Below are 20,213 nucleotides of genomic sequence, written 5' to 3' on the forward strand. Positions count from 1 at the left end.
ACCAGAATGGACTCTAATTCTGGCTGCTTATGGTTCTGCACTGGTAACTCTTTCCAAAGTGGTTTCTGGGAGAAAGTGACATTCATTTTCAAACTCCTGGTTGGAAATCCCCATTCTCTGTCCCAACTGTTAGCCACTTTGTGGTAGATCTTTATTACTGAGTAGACTTTTTATTTTGACTCATACTACTATACATATATAACTTTTAAAATTTATGACAAATTACCCCAGAAAGGTTATAAATGATTTGCAAGTCTTTTGAAAAACACTACAAGGATGTATGTATAGTACATCAGATGGAATTGCTCGTGTTATTCTAGATATGTTTGCTCTCATTGTTCTTACTGGGGTAAACGAAAGAGCCTGGGAAATAATCCTTTGGTTGGCATTTAAAACCAAACCAAAACAAAAACTGGTATCTTTTCCTCTCTTCCATTAAGACTGTTGCTCTTGTTATGAATTTTGGTAATAAATGACTTCATGGAAGTCTTGTAGTTTATAATGTCCCCTGGCAGGGAAATCTTGAAAATATTTTACTGTTACAGCAAATTTCACACTAAGCCATATTTCAAAAAGTCATTAGTAAAAGTTCTGGAAAAAGTACAGTCACCATCAAGTGATATGCTACCAAAAGATGGATTGCTACTATTTTAGATGATTTAGTTGTGCCAATTATATGGGCTTTTTATGAGTTACGCCCTACATGATTTCCAGTAAAACTTTGATTTTAAATGTAAACAATACTTATTTAAACATTTAATTCATTCCTAATGTAAATACTGAGTTCTGTATTCTTGTAAGTTTTTTCTTTACATGTCAGAAATTGTCTGTATATAGGCACGTTCTGCACTGAATTCAGTGAAATAATTTTCATCCTTCCTTCTGGTGACAGTGTTTTTCTTTCCTGAGTGATGAAAAAGGAATTGGTTATGAAATGATACTATAATAGATTCTCCTTTCAGTAAAACGTTTGAACTGTTCTCCTGTTTCTTTCAGGAGTACTTAGCACCTTTACATGAGTTTTTATTACTTACAAATATTGTCAACTGCAAAGGGAACAGTGGTTTACATAATTTAATGTAGGGGTAGTCCAGAATTCATTTGTTCAACTTTTAAATTATTTTTGAATTTGTGTTGGAATATTGGTATCTCTGATATTGGTGTGTGCAGGACTTTCCAAAACATAGTAAACCATACTGTAATGTATTTGTCTTGAAATAAACTGCAAACTCTCCAGCAGTTCCTTGGGTTACTATGAGGTAAGTGTTTTTGTTCAGTGCCTCTTGGTTCCTGATCTTCTTTACTGATCTGTGGTGGTAATGAACTATAGCCACTTCTCAGATGCAAATAGTTTAAAACAAAATTGCCTTTATTTCTCTATACTTGCAACTTTACATGTGCTTTTAGTCTGGGATAGAATCATTTGGTCTTCAAAGGTTTTCACTTTTGGAAAATATGACTCTCACTCACCAGGCTCACCTGATGGATAGCACCTACCGGTTCTTCTTTATGGACATAAACATTAATGTTTGAGGTAAATTAAAAATTATCTAATGTGATTTACGAGGTAGACATTGTAAGGGCCATTAATACACTCCAAAAACTCTTGTGTCTGCCATACACCAGGTGTTTTGTGGATTGTGGACCCAGAGACGATATATATATATATACACGGTCTTTGAGAAGCATCTCTTGAGTTTGGTTAAGGAGTGGTGTGGAGGGAGACTGGTAAAAAATTACAATGTATTATGATAGGTTCTGTGATAGAGACAAGGAGAGGGTGTCATGGGAGTGCATGGAAGGGTCATTTAACGCAGAGTTTGAAATGTTGAGAAATGCTTCCAGGAGCAGGTCACATCTGAATTGAGTCTTAAAGGGTGAGTAGGAATTAGCCAAGTAAAAAGGAAGAGAAGCCTGGAAATAGACTAAGATAATATGACAAGAGAGACAGGAGGCAAGCCTTAGAATAAGTGGTGGCTGTCATTTATTGAGTACCTACTTTGTGCCGAACTCTGTATTATGAGCTTTAAACCGCTTACCTCACAGTAACCTAAGGGGCAGGTGCTATTATCCTGTTTGCAAGTGAGGAAACTGAGAGTTATTACTCTTCTGAGGTTATGACATGGTTATTGAGTATCAGAGCTTGATTTTTTTTTTTGCAGTACGCGGGCCTCTCACTGTTGTGGCCTCTCCCGTTGCGGAGCACAGGCTCCGGACGCGCAGGCTCAGCGGCCATGGCTCACGGGCCCAGCCGCTCCGCGGCACGTAGGATCTTCCCAGACCGGGACACGAACCCACGTCCCCTGCATCAGCAGGCAGACTCTCAACCACTGCGCCACCAGGGAAGCCCCAGAGCTTGATTTAAAAACCCTAGATTTTCTGGCTTTTTGTCAAGGCTGTTTCCTCCCAAGAAAGAATAGTTTCAAGTTGGAGGAAATAGTTAAGTAGTTATCATGCTGTTGAAAGGTCAGACGTGCAGATTAAGTTCTGAAAAGTGGCCTGGGACATTTATAGTGACTTATTTATTCATTCAAGAAATATTTACTAAGAGTCCTTTAAGTACCAAGAACTGTGCTAGGTATTGGGAATTAAATGACAAGTGCCAAAGTGGTAGAGGTAGAGGGGTGAAAGAAAGTAGAGACAATGAGTGAACACTGTAGTGTGAGGAAGCTTGATTGTAAAGGAAAAGATAGTGGTACAGCAGTAAACCTAGGCGAAATTGGTGTGTGTGTGTGTGTTTTAATATGAGATGTACTATTTTTAAAATATAAATTTGTTTATTTATTTTTGGCTGCGTTGGGTCTTCGTTGCTGCGCACGGGCTTTCTCTAGTTGTGGCGAGTGGGGGCTACTCTTCATTGCGTTGCTTGGGCTTCTCATTTCAGTGGCTTCTCTTGTGGAGCATGGGCTCTAGGCGTGCGGGCTTCAGTAGTTGTGGCACGCGGGCTCAGAAGTTGTGGCTCATGGGCTCTAGAGCGCAGGCTCAGTAGTTGTGGCTCACGGGGGCTTAGTTGCTCCACAGCTTGTGGGATCTTCCCAGACCAGGGATCGAACCCGTGTCCCCTGCACTGACAGGCAGATTCATAATGACTGTGCCACCAGGGAAGTCCCAATATGGGACATACTTACATTGTTCATATTCTGAGGAGAAAGAGCCATGGTAGGGGAAAGATTTAAGATAAAATAGAAAGAACTAGTGATTGATTGGTTCATCAAGGATCCTAAAGTAGGAGGGAAGTTAGGGACCAAATTCCGTAGATTGCAGGTTTTTGTTTGTTTATTTGTTTTGGGCATGCCACGTGGCTTGTGTTACATGGCTTGTGGGATCTTAGTTCCCTGACCAGGGGTTGAACTTAGGCCCTTAGCAGTGAAAGTGCAGAGTCCTAACCACTGGACCGCCAGGGAATTCCCTGAACATGTTTAATTAAGTAGTTTGCAAGATAATCCTAACATGAATTTGTAATGGCTGTAGAATTTTAGTATAACTACCCCGCTGTTGGATAATGGAGACTTGACTAAACAATGAAACTGCTTATTTAAATGATCAGTGTGACCTCTTATGTCTGATTTATGCATCCATCTTCTTCATCTCTCAGTTATTCTGTCCATACCGTTTCTAACATAGCATGTATTATATTGAAGTAGAGTCACTGATGTTTCCCTCTCAGACCATATACTTCTTGGGAGGAGAGAGGAGTAGAGGCTGTGTCTAACGCCACTTAGCATCTGTATAATCTCACTTTAATAAAGACGTTGAGTCGATGAATCAGTGAATGACTGTTCCTTATTTGTACCATTTGAATATCAGTTTTTTGTTTTTTAATATTTTATGGGTTAAAAGGTATGTATCTATCCTGTGCAAATTTTGTTGTCTGTTATAAATTAAGTACTTTAAGGTATGCCCAAGTACCAGTGAAAAGAGGACTTAAAAAATTTTCCATATAGGGAGGACCTTATGGTTTCATACAACCTAAAGAATATCTTAGGTTTATCTTTTTAGAGATTTAAGATAAATTTATTATCAGCTCAAAGTGACCAATTGTAATCTGTCTAGAAGTGCAGAAATAAGGTATGCTCACACTTAAGAAAAATATTTTAATTTAATTTAATTTTTATTTATTTATTTTTGGTTGCATGGGTCTTCGTTTCTGCACGTGGGCTTTCTCTAGTTGTGGCGAATGGGGGCTACTCTTAGTTGTGGTGCGTGGTTTTCTTATTGCAGTGGCTTCTCATTGCGGAGCACAGGCTCTAGGCGTGCGGGCTTCAGTAGTTGTGGCACATGGGCTCAGTAGTTGTGGCTTGCGGGCTCTAGACCACAGGCTCAGTAGTTGTGGCGCACGGGCTTAGTTGCTCCGTGGCATGTGAGATCTTCCTGGAGCAGGGCTCAAACCCGTGTCCCCTGCACTGGCAGGGGGATTCTTAACCACTGCGCCCCCAGGGAAGTCCCACACTCAAACTTTTTACTTTCTATTTTTTAAAGTTTTGTGTTAAAAAGTCAATGATGCAATTTTTAAAAATTAAATTTCCTGTGAGTGTGGTATGTAGTTTCCCCAGATATGTTATATTACTCATCAGTGTCATGGAATTTTCTTTTTTCAGAATCCTGTCCAAAAGATCCCTGACTCGCATGAGATAACGCTGAAGCATGGCACTAAGACAGTAAGTTTTAAAAATTTAATTCTTTTCCCTCAATAACAGGGCTTTCATGGAAAAGTGAACTAATAAGATGTATTTATATTAAGGCCAATTATACAATCAACTGGTATCACAAAACTATAGACATTAAGGAAAATAGATTACTTTTCTGTTCAGTCACAATAACCATTGCATTTCATTTAAAATAGGAGCACTTACTGCCATTGTTATTGTTGGCTTTAAAACCTCTTTCTTTGATATAGGAACATTACAAGTGAAAGAAAGAAATGAAACTCAAATACTTTTTTTTGTTATGGTGTGGGAAAATTTTTCATTACCCTTGGCTTCATTTCTATATCAGTAAGAGGCCTGAGTTCATTTTTTAGGTGGATGTTGAGATAAGAAATGAACATAAGATAGTTACTGTATGGCTCTAAGATTATATTACTTAGATTTATGGATTATGTTTTTATATTGTCATATTTGTTTATGTTATTTAAAAATTAATGTAAACATTTTGAGGTATAAGATTAAATCATTTTATCTTACTGTAAAAAAAGATTTAATAATCTTATTAAAAATGATACTTTTTTTAAAGAAAGCAGTCTTTATTTCCATATCAAATTCAATATTAATATTACATAGATATAATTTCAAGACTCTGACATTTCTTAAAACCTCACCAAATACTGACAGACAGCAATGTCATATGGTTATAGATACTTCTCAGAGAGCAAGCCTGTTTCTGATTATAACACAACAGATATGTTAACTGATTATTTCATTTCTTAATTTAAAATGCTTAACAGAAAACCAATCACAACAAACATAGCTATAAAATTTTTGAATGTACACAATTGCATTACACACAACATCAGAAAGATACCAGACTGAAATGTTTCTTTCTTTCTTTTTTTTTTTAAACATCTTTATTGGAGTATAACTGTTTTACAATGGTGTGTTAGTTTCTCCTTTACAACAAAGTGAATCAGTTATACATATACATATGTTCCCATATCTCTTTCTCTTGCGTCTCCCTCCCTCCCACCTTCCCTATCCCACCCCTCTAGGTGGTCACAAAGCACAGAGCTGATCTCCCTGTGCTTTGCGGCTGCTTCCCACTAGCTATCTATTTTACATTTGGTAGTGTATATATGTCCATGCCACTCTCTCACTTTGTCACAGTTACCCTTCCCCCTCCCTGTATCCGCAAGTCCATGCGCTAGTAGGTCTGTGTTTTATTCCCATCCTATTCCCGTCCTACCACTAATCTCTTCATGACATTTTTTTTCTTAGATTCCATATATATGTGATTGTGTTACTGTCAATTTCCCCTTTTATGGCTGTTAGTGTTTGCCTTATGTATTGAGGTGCTGCTTTGTTGGATGCATAAATATTTACAATTGTTATATCTTCTTCTTGGATTGATCCCTTGATCATTATGTAATGTCCTTCTTTGTCTCTTATAATAGTCTTTGTTTTAAAGTCTATTTTGTCTGATATGAGAATTGCTACTCCAGCTTTTTTTTGATTTCCATTTGCATGGAATATCTTTTTCCATCCCCTCACTTTCAGTCTGTATGTGTCCCTAGGTCTGAAGTGGGTCTCTTGTAGACAGCATATATATGGGTCTTTTTTTTGTATCCATTCAGCGAGTCTGTGTCTTTTGGTTGGAGCATTTAATCCATTTACATTTAAGGTAATTATCGATATGTATGTTCCTAATCCCATTTTCTTAATTGTTTTGGGTTTGTTATTGTAGGTCTTTTCCTTCTCTTGTGTTTCCTGCCTAGAGAAGATCCTTTAGCATTTGTTGTAAAGCTGGTTTGGTGGTGCTGAATTCTCTTAGCTTTTGCTTGTCTGAAAAGGTTTTGATTTCTCCCTCAAATCTTAATGAGATCCTTAATGTGTAGAGTATTCTTGGTTGTAGGTTTTTCTCCTTCATCATTTTAAATATGTCCTGCCCCTCTCTTCTGGCTTGCAGAGTTTCTGCTGAGAGGTCAGCTGTTAACCTTACGGGGATTCCCTTGTGTGGTGTTTGTTGTTTTTCCCTTGCTGCTTTTAATATTTTTTCTTTGTATTTAATTTTTGATAGTTTGATTAATATGTGTCTTGGCGTGTTTCTCCTTGGATTTAGCCTGTATGGGACTCTCTGTGCTTCCTGGATTTGATTAACTGTTTCCTTTCCCATGTTAGGGAAGTTTTCAACTATAATCTCTTCAAATATTTTCTCAGTCCCTTTCTTTTTCTCTTCTACTTCTGGGACCCCTATAATTCAAATGTTGGTGCATTTAATGTTGTCCCAGAGGTCTCTGAGACTGTCCTCAGTTCTTTTCTTTTTTTTTTCTTTATTCTGCTCTGCTGTAGTTATTTCCACTATTTTATCTTCCATGTCACTTATCCATTTTTTTGCCTCAGTTATTCTGCTATGGATCCCTTCTACAGAATTTTTAATTACATGTATTGTGTTGTTCATGTTCATCACTGTTGGTTTGCTCTTTAGTTCTTCTAGTTCCTTGTTAAACGTTTCTTGTATTTTCTCCATTCTATTTTCAAGATTTTGGATCATCTTTACTATTGTTATTCTGAATTCTTTTTCAGGTGGACTGCCTAATTCCTCTTCATTTGTTAGCTTGGGTGGGTTTTTGCCGTGCTCCTTCATCTGCTGTGTGTTTCTTTGTCTTCTCATTTTGCTTAAGTTACTGTGTTTGGGGGTCTCCTTTTTGCAGGCTGCAGGTTCATAGTTCCTGTTGTTTTGGTGTCTGTCTCCAGTGGCTAAGGTTGGTTCAGTCGGTTGTGTAGGCTTCCTGGTGGAGGGGACTAGTGCCTGTGTTCTGGTGGATGATGCTGGATCTTGTCTTTCTCATGGGCAGGTCCACGTCTGGTGGTGTGTTTTGGGGTGTCTGTGGCCATATGATGATTTTAGGCAGCCTCTCTGCTAATGGATGGGGTTGTGTTTCTGTCTTGCTAGTTCTTTTGCATGGGTTGTAGAGCGCTGTAGCTTGCTGGTCGTTGAGTGGAGCTGGGTCTTTGCATTGAGATGGACATCTCTGGGAGGTTTTCACCTTTTGATATTATGTGGAGCTGGGAGGTATCTTTTGTTGTTGTTGTTTTTGCGATACGCGGGCCTCTCACTGTTGTGGCCTCTCCTGTTGTGGAGCACAGGCTCCGGACACGCAGGCTCAGCGGCCATAGCCCACGGGCCCAGCCTCTCCGCGGCATGTGGGATCTTCCCTGACTGGGGCACGAACCCGTGTCCCCTGCATTGGCAGGCGGACTCTCAACCACTGTGCCACCAGGGAAGACCCTGGGAGGTCTCTTTTGGACCAGTGTCCTGAACTTGCCTCTCCCACCTCAGTGGCACAGCCCTGATGCCTGGCTGGAGCGCCAAGAGCCTGTCCTGCACACGGCTCAGAATAAAAGGGAGAAAGAAAAGAAAGAAAGAGAGAAGAAGATAAAATAAAGTTATAAAATAAAAAATAATTATTAAGAAAAAAATATTTTTAAGTAATTAAATAAAAAACCAAAAACGGACAGACAGAACCCTAGGACAAATGGTAAAAGCAATGGTATACAGACAAAATCACACACAGAAGCATACACACAAGCAGTCACAAAAATTGAAAAAGAGAAAAAAAATATATATATCTTTGCTCCCAAAGTCCACCTCCTCAATTTGGGATGATTCGTTGTCTATTCAGGTATTCCACAGATGCAGGGTACATCAAGTTGATTGTGGAGATTTAATCCGCTGTTCCTGAGGCTGCTTGGAGAGATTTCCCTTTCTCTTCTTTGTTCGCACAGCTCCTGGGGTTCAGCTTTGGATTTGGACCCACCTCTGCTTGTAGGTTGCCTGAGGGCGTCTGTTCTTCGCTCAGACAGGACAGGATTAAAGGAGCAGCTGATTCGGGGGCTTTGGCTCACTGAGGCTGGGTGGAGGGAGGGGTACGGATGTGGGGCGAGCCTGCAGAGGCCAACGTGATGTTGCACCAGCCTGAGGCCGCTGTGTGTTCTCCTGGGGAAGTTGTCCCTGGATCTCGGGCCCCTGGCAGTAGCGGGCTGCACAGGCTCCCGGGAGGGGAGGTGTGGAAAGTGACCTGTGCTTGCTCACAGGCTTCTTGGTAGCGGCAGCAGCAGCCTTAGTGTCTCATGCCCATCTCTGGTGTCTGTGCTGATAGCCGTGGCTGGCGCCCGTCTCTGGAGCTCCTTTAAGTGGCACTCTGAATCCCCTCTCCTCGTGCAGCAGGAACCAAAGAGGCAAGAAAAATTCTCTTGTCTCTTCGGCAGCTCCAGACTTTTTCCTGGACTCCCTCCCAGCTAGCTGTGGCACACTAGCCCCCTTCAGGCAGTGTTCATGCCGCCAACCCCAGTCCTCTCCCTGGGATCCGACCTCTGAAGCCCGAGCCTCAGCTCCCAGCCCCCGCCCGCCCCCTTGGGTGAGCAGACAAGCCTCTAGGGCTGGTGAGTGCTGGTCGGCACCCGATCCTCTGTGCGGCAATCTCTCCGCTTTGCCCTCCGCACCCCTGTTGCTGCGCTCTCCTCCGTGGCTCTGAAGCTTCCCCCTTCTGCCACCCGCAGTCTCCTCCCAGGAAGGGGCTTCCTAGTGTGTGGAAACTTTTCCTCCTTCACAGCTCCCTCCCACTGGTGCAGGTCCAGTCCCCATTCTTTTGTCTCTGTTTTTCTCTTTTTTCTTTTGCCCAACCCAGGTACATGGGGAGTTTCTTGGCTTTTGGGAGGTCTCAGGTCTTCTGCCAGCATTCAGTAGGTGGTTTGTAGGAGCTGTTCCACATGTAGATGTATTTCTGATGTATTTGTGGGAAGGAAAGGTGATCTCCGCGTCTTACTCTTCTGCCATCTTGAAGCTCCGCCAGAGCTCTGTTTTCTATGTTACTCATTACCTTTCATATCCTTTTGGTGGATACTACAGGGAGTATATAAGCAGCCATAGAGATCCTGATCCTTTATTTGTTTGTTTGTTTGTTTATTTTTGGCTGCATTGGGTCTTTGCTGTGTGCAGGCATTCTCTAGTTGCAGCGAGTGGGGGCTACTTTTTGTTGCAGTGTGTGGGCTTCTCATTGCGGTGGCTTCTCTTGTTGCGGAGCATGGGCGCTAGGCGCAGGGCCTTTAGTGGTTGTGTCATGTGCGCTCAGTAACTGTGGCTTGCTGGCTCTATAGCACAGGCTCAGTAGCTGTGGCACATGGGCTTAGTTGCTCTGCAGCATGTGGGATCTTCCTGGACCAGGGATTGAACCCATGTTCCCTGCATTGACAGGTGGATTCTTAAACACTGAGCCACCAGGGAAGTCCAACATCCTGATACTTCAGAATGGTAGCATTGAAGATCTCATTTTGTCACTTTGCCCTGTCTTCTTTGCCATCTTTCTTCTGTCCTTAGATTAAAAAAAGTGAACTTTGTAGTTTATCCTGTTCTTTCCTGATAGAGGGTAATTGATCTTATATTTGTCAAACTGCATAGCTGTTTGTTTTGTACGTGATTATTTTATTTTACAGTCCTCCTTCCTTTTTTAAAAGGGTTATTTATTAAGTGTCAGATTTGTGCCAGGCACTGTGCTGGGCACAAGGATGGTCTTTGTCCACATGGAATTTACACTCTTTTTTTTCTCTTCTAGTTTTTAGAGTTTTTAACTCACTTACAAATAAGAAAAGCTGATACATGCTAACATAAATAATTTTTATGAAAAATTACTTTTTTGAAAGCAAAAAAACCCATTAATGAGGAGAGTGGTATTATTTCACAGTTTTGCAAATCTCTTTAATGTCTGGCTTAATAGAAGAGGGCTGGATTTATCATACCAGCTTTTTTGCATTCAGTCTTTTACAATATCACACATCCTGTAGCCTCTGGAAAAAAGGCAAATGATGTCTTAGTATTGTAAAAATAGCTTTGATCTTGAGTACACTTGAAAGGGTCTTGTGGACCCTCCAGATCACACTTTGAGAACCACTACTGTATTCTAATCTCCTCATTTTACATGTAAAGGCACTGGATATCAGAGATTAAGCAAGAAATCCAAAATTACATGGCCTGTTCATGATAGGATACAGATCCTAGAGGTTGGTCTCACTTCTCTTGGTTTGGATTCTCAATCACAAACCTGGGAAATATACCTTAATGGCCTGTCCTGTTCTCTCTAGTTGTTGCCTCTAACAAGGACTGTCACAGTATATTACTGCCCCCTACTCCTATTTTTTTTAATAAAAGAAAAGAGGAAAATCAACAAACATGATAAATTCTGCCATAGGCTTACTGTGTTAGTATTTGAATTAGAATTTCTATTTGAACTAAAATGATAAGGCAAATTCTGTTGCACTCTATTCCATGTAAGCTGCTGATGACAGACTGCACAGTAAATATCACAGGGAGATATAGAAAGCAGATTAACCATAGTCTCACCAATTATCACATATTCTGTGTCTGAATGTAATGCAGTCACATATCCTAGGAAAATTTTCACAAGAAAAGACTGAAAAGGTGGTGGGTATATTAAAAATTTGCAAATAAACTGGCAATCTTTTGGAACTTTTTAGATAAAATGGGAGTTTTTCTGAAATTAGATATTTTCCATTCCTTAGCCAGACCTTATTTTGTCTTTTTTAAAAAAAATCAAGGAATCTTCTTGGCCACTTAAGAGATCATTTCCTTTGTATCCTACCAGATGATCCAGAGAAGGATCATAGCCTTGTTCCTTTAAACAACCTAATTCCCAGAAAAGCTGGTCCAGTAGAGGAAATTGTTCCCAAGGAATATACTTCCTACTTTTATTTTTTTTTTAGATTCTACATTTTTTGGTTCTAAATTATGAATCATATCCATTTCTTTTTTCATTAATATAGTGTACATAATGGTAATTCTCTTCCTCAGTGAAAGAATTCACAAAAGGGAAATTCCTGGTGGTCCAGTAGTTAGGACTCTGCACTTACACTGCAGGGGGGGCACGGTTTTGATCCATGGTTGGGGAACTAAGATCCTGCATGCCGCGCGGCACAGTGAAAAAAAAAAAAAAAAAAAATTCACAACGGTGAACGTTTTTTAGGTGAAGAACTGCTTCTCCCCAGGTTTCCCTTTGGGCACATTCTTCCCAGTTTACCCTGAAGTCCAAATGACCACCAGGAAGTTGGAAACTGCAGGTTGCAAACAACACTGTCCTTTTCCCCAGGAGAACAGTGAGGATGCCTGCAGCTGGTCACCATTCCTCCCACCCTGATTCAGGGCCTCGGCCCCGGTGGCTCCACACTGGTGGTCATGGGGTAGGAGCGGAATTTACACTCTGGAGAGGAGGACAGGAATAGAATAGACAAGTCACAAATGAATTTGCGATTTCAAATTATATTGTAGGGAGATGAACACTGGTGGGGTTAGCTTTATCAGGAGGAGGGACACCTCTTGAATTTTAACAGGAGGGAAGAAGGGTAGAGTGGGCATGGAAGCAGGTAAGTTTGTAGTTGGTGGTAGCAAGTCACTTCTCAGACTTTAAAAACTAATGTTTATTTAGTTTTATTTTCGATTGTTTTAAGACATATTGTTCAGGCATTCAAATGATAGCTCTCATTTGTATGCTTTCTTTAACCCATTTAAGGTACCTTTCTAATTTAAACATATAACAAGTTATTCATTGTATTTGTATATAATTCCGTTATATTATGAAATCAGTATTCACAGGTAGTAATTGAAATGAGTATAAATTATTTTGTCAGTATCTGGTTTTGATTGCAGTAATTCTGTTATATTTAATTAACATTTCAAGTCTATTTGGAGGATTGATTTATAGTGCCTTTCTTTATATAAAACTATGATCCTTTTATTGTCTCATGTATATGATAATCAAATTTAATATTCCTAATGCAGTCTTTCCTTCTGAGAGGTCAGTAGATCCAGGGACTAACCGCTTTGACAAGAATGATAAATGTAGCTCAAGAACAGTGAGTTACACATTGGATATTTGTATGTGAATTGAACCTTGGAAAGTTCACAGGGAAAGCAAATATTTTATGGAACCAGTATAAGTGATATTATAATGTGGTTAGTTACTTACAAATTCAGCTTTAAAAATAATTGTTTAAGGTGACCAAATAATTAGCCAAATGCACAAGATAATAATTTCTACTTTGCTCTATTTTGTTGAATAGATTTATGGTTCCTATTGGCATTACTCATTTTGGGAGTTTTGGATTTATGTGTTATTCACTTAGTGATAGTCAAACAATCTTAAAAGACTTCCTCAAAATTGTTTATTGAAAAAGCTGAATTGTTCATAAGATTTCTACTTATATAGTAAAGCAACTTAGTTTATCATATGACAGCTATTCTGAGTACATGGTAGATAAGTTGGGATGAAGCTACTGATTAGATTAAAATATTTTCTTGTATTTCAAAGAAATAATACTCCTAATAACAAAGCCACATAATATAGAAGGTGCTTTCCATTTTCACTTTTCAGAAGTGACAACAGTGGTGATCTACAGTGCTTGTAAGGTAGGAGGTAGGGTTAAAGAAAGGAAATGGGGTTATAATAGACAATAAGTAGCTTTTCTCCATTTAAAAAAAAATTTTTTTTTAAATTTATTTTTATTTTATTTATTTATTTTTTTAAACCAGGTTTCTGCTTTGGGTCTGGATCCCTCAGGTGCCCGTTTGGTGACTGGAGGGTATGACTATGATGTTAAGTTTTGGGATTTCGCTGGAATGGATGCTTCTTTTAAGGCATTTCGATCCCTTCAGCCCTGTGAATGGTATGTATTATGCAACTTAATGCCTTCATATTTGAAGACAGAGTCTCTTGTTATTTGAATTCCGTTTATGATGATTTTTACCAAAATACGATAAGTTTACATGACTATATACTACATTCGTTATTCAGATGAAAGCGAAGTGTACCTTTTATGCTTCTTTTCTTTAGTAAATTTCCTTTAGTTTCATTAATTTATTCTCTAGTAAATTTCCTTTAGTTTCATTAATTTGTGTTTTAAAGACATTTTCTGTCTTTCATTGTTTTTTAAAAAATATATTAATTTAGAAATTGTTACTTTGCCTAGTTTATTTTAAAACACTTCATTAAATACTGTGTAATATTATATATGTGTGTACAACACATGTTAAGCCAAGTGCTAGTTGGTGCTGCATTGTGCAGGTATGGTCAGCTAGCATTATATTATAAAGGACTTTACATGTTGCTACCATGAGCCACCCTCTTATTTCTACTTTTGACCATCGTTGATCTTTTAGCATATTGGATATCAGAAATGGATTTTATTGGTGAAACTATCTGTTAACTTGCATAATGTATGTTGGAAATGAGCTTTCAATGATGAGATTTAAAAATATTCAAGATATGTGGATTAGCTGAATTACTCTGACTCAGTTTCTTACTCTTGCATGAATGGGGTGTAAATCTAGTTTTGCCTTCAACCTGAACTCTTAGGGGTTTTGTTTAATCTCCACTTGTAAACTCTGGATTTCATCAACTATATGGAGAAAGTTCCTGTCACTGGACTGTTGAGCGTTTGCTTCCAGTGAACCTTTTGTGGAAATGGTGCATCTAAACGAGATGCTGGGATTTTTTATCAAGCCTGCAGAATAGATCATATGAATTGTTTGTGCTTACTTGCCAATAAATATTTACATAATAAATATCTGTCTTATGTGGATCAGAATTGAGTCAGACCTCAAATTTCTCTGGCAGTTATATAGTTATCTAGCAAAATAACCTTGCTGACTGAAGTGGCTCTGGTCAGTGTTCTACAAATTATTATTGACTTGTAAAGTTTGAAGTCATAACTCTTAAGCTGTCTAGTAGTAAAGATTTGAGAATTCCCTAAATAGATCTTAACAGATATATGATCAATTGAAAGGAAAAAATAAAAAACCCGAGTATCTCCAATTATGGCTATATTTAAAATAGCTCTTATGATTTATAATAGTGACATTTAACTTGAGGTAGTATGATGACCTTTTTTTAAAATAAATTTATTTATTTAATTTATTATTTTTTTGGCTATGTTGGGTCTTCGTTGCTGTGTGCGAGCTTTCTCTAGTTGCAGCGAGCCGGGGCTACTCTTTGTTTCAGTGCGCGGGCTTCTCATTGTGGTGGCTTTTCTTGTTGTGGTAGATGGGTTCTAGGCACACGGGCTTAAATAGTTGTGGCTCACGGGCTCAGTAGTTGTGGCTCGTGGGCTCTAGAGCACAGGCTTAGTAGTTGTGGAGTACTGGCCTAGCCGCTCCGCGGCATGTGGGATCTTCCCGGACCGGGGCACAAAAACCCGTGTCCCCTGCATCGGCAGGCGGACTCTCAACCACTGCACCACCAGGGAAGCCCGGTTTTTCTTTTTTGATTACTGGTATTTATGATTTTTAAATTTTCATGTGTTTCAGTCAATTGCAGTCATTCTTTTTAAAAAAATTTTTTATTTACTTTTGGCTGCATTGGGTCTTTGTTGCTGCACTCAGGCTTTCTCTAGTTGTGGAGAGCGGGGGCTACTCTTTGTTGCCATGCAACGGGCTCTAGGCATGTGGGCTTCAGTAGTTGTGGTGCGCAGGCTCAGTAGTTGTGGCTCTCGGGCTCTAGAGCGCAGGCTCAGTAGTTGTGGTGCATGGGCTTAGTTGCTCCGCGGCATGTGGTATCTCCCCAGACCAAGGATTGAACCCATGTCCCCTGCATTGGCAGGCAGATTCTTAACAATTCTGCCATCAGGGAAGTCCCAGTCATTATTCTTTTTGATGTTTAAAGTGTCTCAGATTTGGCCATTGGGAGTCCCTGATTGCTATGTAGTTTTGACATGACCTCATTAGTCTTTAAAAGCTTACTTATTTTCTGGAACAGCGTGTTGTAGGCTTCCCAGTACATGCCTTTCCAGGTCCCAGAGTGAGCATTTCCCCACAGACACCTGTTTTGTTAGTGGGAATGGTATTCAGAGACCAAATCTGGATGCTACACATGTTCATTGATATTGGGGTATCATTACTTCTTGACCTTTTCAGTGGAAAGAGGTGAAAAATATAGATAAGTGTGTGTGTGTGTGTGTGTGTGTGTGCGCTTAAATGATAAGATCATATTGACATTTCCATTTCAAAATTTTAGTAAACTTTAAATTTCTGAATATTTTTAAATTTACTGAAAAGATGTACAGATAGTCCAGAGTTCAGGTATACCCCTAACCCAGTTTCTTCTATTGTTAACATCTTACATTACTATGTCACATTACATTTGTGATAATTAAGCCAACATTTGTACATTATCATTAGCTAAACGCCACTTTATTTCGATTTCACTTTTTTTATAAACTAATATCCCTTCTAAGATATTATATTACATTTAGTCTTCATGTCTGTTTAGTATCCTCTGGTTTATGATAGTTTCTCAGTCGTTCTTTGATTTTCATGACTTGACAGTTTCTAGGTGTATCGGTCAGGTATTTTGTAGAATATCCCTTGACTTATTTTTTAATGGCGTTTTTCTCATTGTTAGACTGAGGCTGTGGGTTTTTGGGCTGAATATCACAGAGGTGAAGTGCCCTTCTTGTCACATATCAGGGGTACATGCTATCATGTTTTTAAGGTTTCTCCACTATAGAGTTACTTTTTCCTCACCTTTCCATATGCCATTCTTTGGAAGCAAGTCAGCAAATACTGCTCACACTTAGTAGAGTGGAAAAATTAAGCTCTACCTCCTGAAGGGGGTGATAATTACATAAACTACTTGGAATTCTTCTGCAAGGAAGAATGTTTGTTTGTTTATTTATTCATTTCTATTATACCTTGAATTATAAGTCAATACTGTGTTATTTATTTTATTGCTCAGATTGTTTCAGCTGTGGCCATTGTGAGCTCTTTCAGTTTGCCTCTTGTGTTCTTTTCTTTGACATGCCTTTTTATTTGTCTGTTTGTTTATACTTCCTTACTTTTGGGTACTGTGAGATGTTCCAAACTCATATTTTCTTTACCCCTGTCCTAGAATTAGTCATATTTCTTTGGAGAATGATATCAGAAAAAAAGGATCTAGGCTCTTCCTGTGCTTGTTGTCCCTGGGGTGTCACTGCTTCTAGGCCTTCTCAACAGAGTTAGGAAGTTTATGCCTGTGTACTAACCTATGTATGTGCTGTATGTGTAATTGTTTCTGTATCCTTTTGCATTTATATTAAGCTAAATGAGTTCATACTGAAGTCTCTGACTCTAATCCAGTACACATTGATTCATTCTAGCCTTCCCTCTTCGTCTGTCTTGGAAACTTACACTTTCCTCCAGTGAGAAACCTCACTTCTACCTCCCATCCATTTATATATTTGTTTAACCCCAGTATACATGTAAAATAATTTCAGAATTATTAATCTGTATCCCCATTCAAATTTAAATTTAATATTACAGAATGTTTACTTAATGTCTTTGATTTTTATACTCAAATTCAAAGATAGAACATATTTTTGAGGAAGACTTACTAGTCAAGACCAGGAGTTGGCAAACATTTTCTGTAAAGGGTCAGATAGTGTTTTTGGCCTTATAGGCCACAAATGATCTTTGTTAAATTTATTTGTGTGTGTGGTGTGTCTATATTATATAATAATAAATTAAATTTTTAAATAAGGAAAAAAATGCAGTGCAGGTATTTACGTTTTTTCTTTCCTTTTTTGCTTTCAATATCATTCTCTTTATTTTATTAGCTCATTGTTCCAGTTTTGGATTCTGACATGCAGTATATTAATGATCAGACCCTTGGTTTTTGCCAATTGCAAATTTGATAAATGTGCAATAAGTTCTTATTCAATTGATAACTTGTTAAATACGGCAAGAGTCAGACTTTAGTATGACATTAGAAACCTTTCTTCGTTTTGACATTGATCTGTTAAACAACTTTTTAGATTAAGTGGTTCACTCACATGAGAATCCATGCATACCAATTACTCAGCTGAATTCTTCCATAACTTTTTTTTCACCCATCTACATTATTTCTATATCATCTACCAAGAAAACTTGAGGGAATTTGTTAACTGTCTTAAAGATATAAAAGCTCATTATACTGTTTTCAGACTATCTCCTCACCTGTAATAGCAGTTGTCAGAATTCGGCTGATATTCAGGAGGCAACATTATGATGAATAAGTGGGTTTCAAAGAGGTATTCACACACAAAGGACCCCCATAGCCATTCAGGAGGGAAGGCAGAAGTTCTAAGTTTATGGGTGAAACTGCAGTCAGGTATTCTGGATTTGGGGCACCTCTGATGAATTTCTCCAAAGGACTCTGATGCTGTAATATTCTTAGCCTGAGTCTCACTCTCCTGGGCCACCTTGGAAAGACTGATGTTAAATGTTTCCTTGATCTACCAGTATAAAAATCAAATTTTAAAAAATGCTTTTCTTTTGTTGTTCAACTTCTTTTTGATGCATCTTTCATTTTTTGTATTTTGAAGTCTGTTTAGTAACTTGTTTGGACTTTTACCCAGTATCAATATTAGATTTATAGATCTCTGGTTTCTAAAGTCTTCCTTTGTCATTTAGTGAAAATCATTACCACATTTTCTCTGATCCAATTAGCTAATCACTTTTTACTTTCTTTATGTTTCCTCATAGATTCTTAATAATTATATATATAGGTTTAAGAATTTAAACCTATATATATAATAGAATATAATCCTTGGGATCACAAACCCTTTGGTTGTATCCTCTATGCAAAAAAAAAAAAAAAAAAAGAAATGTAGATGAAGTAAAACTTGTCATTAAATATCGAGTAGTTTTGGATCACTTAGGTAGCCAAAATAAGAATTTCTTATCTTAGCCCTTTTAAAAATGACTAAATACTCTCTATTCTTTTCTTTTTAAAAACACTTCAGTTAATCAAGTACTACATAAGTAACATTTTCATACAGACATTGAAGCATTTCAGATAAAACTAAAGTTCTTCCTTTATCATCTTCATTTTAATCTTTTTCTCAGGTTTCATCACTGTTTTCATTATGGTGTATATTTTTTCAGGTTTTTCCATGCAGTTATCAACAAATATCAAATGTATCTATCCAAAAACTGTGTATTCTGTATTTATTTTCATAAATGGCATCAGATCATTGTTATTCCATAATTTTTTTCTCACTCACAATATCGCTTGGAGATTTTTAATAAGACTACATGTGTACTACTATATTCTTTCTAAGCGCTGCATAGCATACTATGTATAATTTACCATAGTTAAGTGATTTTAAAACTTTAATAGGCATCAGAACCATCTGAAGGGCTTGTTAAAATATTAAATGCTATACCTTACCTTTAGAGTTTCTGATTCTTTAGGTCTGGTGTGGCCAAGAATTTGCATCTCTAACAAGTTCCCACATGCTACTGGCGTACCTGATCTGAGAACATACTTTGAAAACCACTACACTGATTAGCTACTCTCCCCTTGATGGACTTGGGTTATGGCCACTTTTTCACTATTCTGAATAAATGATGAAATGATTACCTCTATACTGCATTGGGCATATGTGTAAATTGTGTGTTTCTCAAGAATAGATAGCAAGAAATGAAATGCCTTTTGTGCACATTTAAAAATGTTGACATTGTCAAATAACCGTCTTTTGATTATCCGTTTTGTGAAATGTCACATGGGTTGATCCCTGGGAGACAAGGGAGGCAACACAATTATGTGCTTTGCTATCTGTGCATGAACTGAGTAACACATGCACAGTGACCAATCAGGGACAGATTTTGGAGGAAGTGGTGTGATTGGTCATTGATCAGGATGCACAGCTTCTATTTATATAGTGATTTTTGGACTGAAGTGCTAGTAGCAAAATTTGTACTTTATGCAATTACTCACAGTTAATATACTGTAGTAACTGAAATTTGAACCATGTTGTTGGGGCCTGGTATTATTTATCTAAAGATGGCGACTGAAATTCATGCATATCAGAACCACGCAAAGCAAGGATTGCCTGTATTCGATATGCAAAAGTAAAAAAGAAACTCAATGGGACATATAGAATGAATTTTTTTTATTGTTGAGAATAAATTGTATTCCTCTACTCTGATCTTCTGGTCTGCTAACAGACTAACAAGTTAATCATTAGTTTGGAAACTTATAAGCCTGGTTCTTGCTTTAAGTTCTGGGATAATTTAGTCAATACAGTGTTTTTTAGTCAGATGTAACACAATTTCATATGTAGTAAGTATTGATTTAAGTGGTTGTGTACTTACATTCACTTTTGAGAAATTTTTTTGCAGGTTTAATTACTATATGATAATGGTTTTCAGTAGTTTGTTCATCGTTTGTGTCAGATGTTCAGTCTTTTCAAGCAGATGAATGCTACTATTTTTCATCAGGTGTTTGTTGCTTTAAAATCGCTATTCATATAAATGTTAAAATAAGTTTCCACTTCAGAAGTCCACCAAAGATCCATAACTAAAGACACAGTTGTATGGGGCCATGCATTGTGGAGATTGTCTTCCCAAAGCATTCTGTGAATGGGCACTCACTGGAACTGCTCAACTCTGTGACTGTTCAGCGTGAGGTCACTCAGCCCTGCATACTGCAGTAAATCCTGAGACTTGGCACATTACAGGTTTCTCAGATGGGGGTTTAT

The 20,213-nt window shown here is 38.1% G+C and overlaps 1 protein-coding gene and 1 pseudogene across 3 annotated transcripts in view; one reads left to right on the top strand and one right to left on the bottom strand.

Annotated features, from left to right (window-relative positions):
* WDR70 (WD repeat domain 70) overlaps nt 1-20,213 on the top strand; it is a 303,223-nt gene that overhangs the window by 45,106 nt on the left and 237,904 nt on the right. For all 3 annotated transcript variants that reach the window (XM_067030887.1, XM_059060266.2, XM_059060267.2), the window contains exons 6-7: nt 4,599-4,658; nt 13,252-13,385. In XM_067030887.1, coding sequence (XP_066886988.1) covers nt 4,599-4,658; nt 13,252-13,385 — 194 coding nt within the window. The remainder of the gene's footprint in view (nt 1-4,598; nt 4,659-13,251; nt 13,386-20,213) is intronic.
* Nucleotides 11,225-11,900, bottom strand: LOC131754753 (nucleotide triphosphate diphosphatase NUDT15 pseudogene; annotated as a pseudogene).

This window comes from Kogia breviceps, chromosome 4 (assembly GCF_026419965.1).
Source record: "Kogia breviceps isolate mKogBre1 chromosome 4, mKogBre1 haplotype 1, whole genome shotgun sequence".
NCBI classification, from domain to species: Eukaryota; Metazoa; Chordata; class Mammalia; order Artiodactyla; family Physeteridae; genus Kogia; species Kogia breviceps.